The sequence below is a fragment of the Penaeus vannamei genome, chromosome 32 (genome assembly GCF_042767895.1).
Source record: "Penaeus vannamei isolate JL-2024 chromosome 32, ASM4276789v1, whole genome shotgun sequence".
NCBI lineage: Eukaryota > Metazoa > Arthropoda > Malacostraca > Decapoda > Penaeidae > Penaeus > Penaeus vannamei.
In genome coordinates this window covers 27,140,353-27,145,352 of record NC_091580.1, presented here as the reverse complement: position 1 = coordinate 27,145,352, position 5,000 = coordinate 27,140,353, and the positions used below count along the sequence as shown (strand labels likewise).

Genomic DNA, 5,000 nt, shown 5'->3' with positions numbered 1-5,000 from the left:
TGCTAGAACAATGGATACGTGCCAAATACGAGCGTCAGGAATTTATAGAGGTTGATAAACAGACTTACATTAGAAGCTATCTGGAAGGGACGTTAATGAAGAGAGCAAGAGATGAAAATAAATATTTCCCACGAAAATTTGTCCTTGCAGACAATACATTAAAGTATTTTAGTAAAGAGGTAAGTTCGCCAGTATCTTGATTTTTTTTTTTTCCCCCTCAAGTTTATTGGATTTCTCTTACAAAATATATATCATTAGGGATGTTTTATATCATGATTGATGCTGATGTGATTTACTCTACAGACATACGTCATAACAAGAGAATTGCTTGAATCCAGTCTTTTAGATCAGATGTCTATACTTATTGTATTGTGTTTATGTACTGAAAAGACTCAATATATGCATGAATGTATTTCGCAAATTTTCCAGAATGCAAAGGAACCAAAAGCAACCATAAACCTCTCAGAGTTGAACGTTTGTTTGGCCCCAAGTAAAATGAACCAAGAAAATGGTCTCCAGCTATCCTACATGTGCGAAGGATCCACAAGACACATCTATGTTTACCACGAAAGCGGAGAGACCATTATACACTGGTACACAGCTATTAGATCCATAAAACTAAATTGGCTGATGGTGGCCTATCCTAGTGCCAGTGCAGAAGAGGCTAGTATTATTATATTGCTATTTATTTTTGTATTTTAGGTTGCAGAGCTGTCCGAGTAGTTTGTGAGGTCTTTCGTTCAAGTTTTATGTATGTCTAGTTCGAGAATGATTACTCTTGCTTTTTTATGTTCCTAGCTTGCAATGAACACGCTGTTTTAACGTATGTCAAGAGTATTTATAATTTTGGATATTGCAAATTTTTTACTGATTATCCTTAATCTCTTGATATCTCTCCTTAGTAGTTGTACACTTTTGTGTGTTTTAACTCTTCATTTATATATTTTTCTAGTGCTTGGAAAGAAGTATTACAGTTTATGAAACATAAGAAATGGAGTAATTCCATTTTTTATTTATTTTTTCGTCATATCAAACCCATAATTTTTTTTTAATCAAAATGATCGATTATTGTTTTGCTGTTTTTGTCAATAAATCAGGATACATCAATGTTTTTAAGACTTGTAGAATTGAATTTTTTGTCTGTGTTTTTTCCACAGTTGGTGCCGTACTTAACAACAGACTTTGTTATTGAGGGATGGCTGTCGAAAACAGGTCCGAGTGAGAGAGATGCCTACAGAAAAAGGTGGTTTATCCTGGATGACCGCAAATTGATGTACCATGAGGGGCCAATGGTAAGTTTCTTTTTAGTGATGAAACTTTATTTTCTCTTTATGTATGTTTCTGTATATCTTTCTAGGTCTCGATCTCTGTCTTTGCCTCTTTGGCTATCCCTATCTCTGTCTTTGCCTCTTTGGCTATCCCTATCTTTGTCTTTGCCTCTTTGGCTATCCCTATCTCTGTCTTTTTGTCTTTACCCATATTTCTTTTTATTTGCCTCCATCTCTATCTATCTGTCTCAGTTTTGGTTGTCTATCTGTTTGTACCTGGACCTACAACCCTCCCAAAATGAGCAATCCAATCTAGCATCATCTGTGCTGAAAGGATCATGTAAAGAAAAAGTCCATCTAAGTGCCATAATTATCAAGGGCATTAGTGAGTGCAAGAGGTTAATGTGGAAATTTGACAGTGGCACTAAGGAGAGTTTAACCAAAATGGATTAATTTTCTTAGAAATTCCCCAGTAAAGCATATTTGTATGGAAAGTTACTATACCACTGTATTAGTTTTAGGCCTTTATTGATATTTTACTTCAGATTTTATACGTAACCAAGTTAATTCTAATCATATGTCACATTTTACCCAAACAAAACAGCAATATTCCCCATTGTTAGCAAGATTATTAAAATTGTCTTTTATTTTGAAGGATGCCTATCCTCGAGGAGAAATCTTCCTGGGCCACAAGGATGACAACTACAGTATTAAAGAAGGTGCTCCCAGGGGTTGTAAAGACCAAGATTTCTCCTTTTCCCTGACCACCCCTGAACGGACCTACGTCATGTCAGCGCCGACGTCAGATGAGAGAGCGAGATGGATACAGGCAATAAACACAGTCCTTGAACGAGTGCTTAGACCTCAAGACAACCAGAGTAAGATGGCCATTTCAGAGAATAGGAAGTCTGCACGCAACTCACGGCATTCGTGGTTGAGCTTCTTGTAGGAATAGCACCGGCAACTCTGTAACCCATTCATAACCCTAGTTTATTTCAAGTCGGAAAGTTGTAGTAAAGAAAATGGAAATGGGTCATATAGGCAAAATGCAAGATTTATTTATGAATTCTGGTATTCACTGGCTGTAATGAGAATACAGAACAATGAATCAAAACATATTTACTTTAGTATACATGACTATTTTTGGTGTTGATTACTATTTTTAAGGTATATGCCAGGCAGTCTCATGATTGGGCTCGGTAATTCACTGCACGACACACTTCTAAAGGTATCACCATGGCGGGATATAAGGGATTTTCAATTTTCAGAGGTCCCCACCCCCTCATTTTAGCATCTGTCAGGAGCTAGTTTTAAAGAATTAATGAATTGCTGTCCCAGTCCCCTCCCCCTCTTAATGTTAAAACCCCCCCCCCCCTCCTGAATCTATCCTGTGACCTTCTGAAAGTACTGATTTTTTTGTTTTTAAATTCAGTTTATATTGCACATCATTATGATTGATTGCAATGTGTATTTAAAAAGTCCAAAATTTATGGGGGAGGGGAATATCTACATGGATTTTATTGCAAGTAAATGGTGTGACATGAGGAAGAACGTCTTAATTCTTTTTTTCTTTCTGAGATAGAAAGGTATGCAAATATTTAAGAAAACTCTCTCCATTTCCATTTTCTTCTGCGACATGTTTGTACTAACCAGTCTCTAGTGGTGTGGAAAAAAGATACAAGTCCAGCTTTTTGAAATGATAATGCCTACAATAGTAAATGGAAAACATTGTATTTCAAAAGAGAGCTCAAGGAAAAACTGAATATTAAATGTGTTTGATTATTGTAGGTTTTATCATTCACTCTGGATGTGTTTAGCACCTGAAGGCTTATTAATCTCAACTGTCGCTGTTGACCTTTTTTTGTGTATTTGGAACTTAATAGCATGCCTAGTTCTTGTTTGATGTTGTTGGAGGAATGAGGAGTTCCTGGACGGAGACTAATGTGCATTACATTTCCATTGCCCTTTGTACATACTGCATGAAAGAGGTAACGTTAGTATGACTTGCTTTTTCTTTATATTGTTCTGTTAAGTTAAGTTCTTTAGTTAAAAATGGCATGAATACAGTTCAGTATTAAGTATTTTAAGTATTTAATAATTTAGAATTCTTAGTAATATGTGCATGATTTTTTTTCTGCTTTTTTATTGTTTTGATAGTTGGTACAAATGAAGAAATAGATACTTTTACAAAATAACATTAGCAGATCACAGACAAGAACAAAAGTAGATTTGAAAAAGATTACATATAGAATAGGAAAGTTATGGGAAATAATTATTACCAGTTTCTATATAATGAAACATGTATACACAAATTTTCTCACACATTTGCATATGCAATTATGCACACATGCACTCACACATTCATTCTCACTCTTGCTCTCATTCTCACTCTCTCGCTATCAGTCGGACATTTACCCTCGCCCTCACCCCTACCCTCACACACCTCTGACTAGACACAAAATGTACATATATTTATGTACTGTATTATTTGAGTACATACTTTGTGTTTTACTTGTTTCCATTATTTCCTTTTATTACTGATATGTTCATATTGATATAGAATTTACGCTTTAACCTAACTATTTATTTTTCTTTTTAAACGAGACTGCAAATTTTATATTAGCATTATACTAGTCCTTCCCTATTAGCTATAGAGTTATAGTAAGCTGTGGAATATAAAAGCAAAGAATAAATAAGGAAAAGTATTGTATATTTTGATAAAAGAAATTCATTTGACAAGAAAACATGTTTGCAAAAACGTAAAATGCACTTTTAAGATTTATGCTTCATACTGACAGAGATTTGCTTCTTGCTTTCCGCTTCAAAAAAGAAATAATAATTATTGTACTCTATTGAATTCTTTATTTTATTTTTTTTGTTTAAGGTTATTATTGATATGATAGGTACAAAAGAGACATTATGTCCATTGGGATTTTATACCTGATAGTTTCAGCAAAAATGAAATAATTGCTAAAATGATTATTTTCCTTAATTTTTTCTTTTTGTAGTTAATTGAACTTCAAATGATTTATCTAAGTCCTTTGAACCAATTAAATTTCAGTTATGCGAGCGAGCGGGCAAAGGAGAAAGCATGTAAATAATTGGCTGGTAAACAGGATCCTTCACTAAATTGGCAGCATGAATTCTAGGCCAAGCGTTCCACGGAAATGGGGAATCGAAGAAAATGGGAGGAAACGAAATGCGTTGTTGGTGCTGATTTACGGGATGATTCATATTCTCTCTCTCGCTCTTGCTCTCACTCTCTCTCACGCTCTCGCTCTCGCTCTTGTTCTCGCTCTCTCTCTCTTTTTGAGATAATTACTTTTCTTTTTCTTTTTGTCTTATTATTCACTCCCTTTGATGCAATAATGCAATCAGATGCAATGTTCAATAAGAAATAGGTTTAAACTTGAACTTGGTAATTGCCGTTTTTAAAAGGCATGCTCTCTGCACAGTATGTTTCTGTATTTGATTGTTTATTTATTCATCTATTTGTTGAATCTAACATTTTTATGGATTATTTTTATTATCATCTTTATTATTGATATTATTTCTATTTTGCTTTTTTTTGGATCGGGTGTCTTATCTAAAATTGATTTTTAAAAATCGATAGACAAGCTTGAACTGCACTTGCTTTTTAGTTTCATTTATCTTCTCACATTTTTCTTTTTATTTCTTGCCTATAGATACTTTTAAGCTTTCCAAGAGCAACCAAAATTATACATTTCCTTA

The 5,000-nt window shown here is 34.1% G+C and overlaps 1 protein-coding gene across 3 annotated transcripts in view; it reads left to right on the top strand.

Annotated features, from left to right (window-relative positions):
* LOC113815677 (arf-GAP with dual PH domain-containing protein 1) overlaps positions 1-5,000 on the top strand; it is a 19,617-nt gene that overhangs the window by 8,364 nt on the left and 6,253 nt on the right. The window contains exons 4-8 of one of the 3 annotated variants that reach the window (XM_027367704.2): positions 1-179; positions 430-663; positions 1,158-1,292; positions 1,924-2,146; positions 4,330-5,000. The exon at positions 1-179 is cut by the window's left edge and continues 5 nt beyond it; the exon at positions 4,330-5,000 is cut by the window's right edge and continues 697 nt beyond it. In XM_027367704.2, the coding sequence (XP_027223505.1) occupies positions 1-179; positions 430-663; positions 1,158-1,292; positions 1,924-2,146; positions 4,330-4,397 (839 nt within the window). In that variant the 3' untranslated portion in view covers positions 4,398-5,000. Of the gene's footprint in view, positions 180-429; positions 664-1,157; positions 1,293-1,923 lie in introns of all 3 variants that reach the window. The other 2 variants (XM_027367705.2, XM_027367703.2) reach the window with 2 other exon arrangements.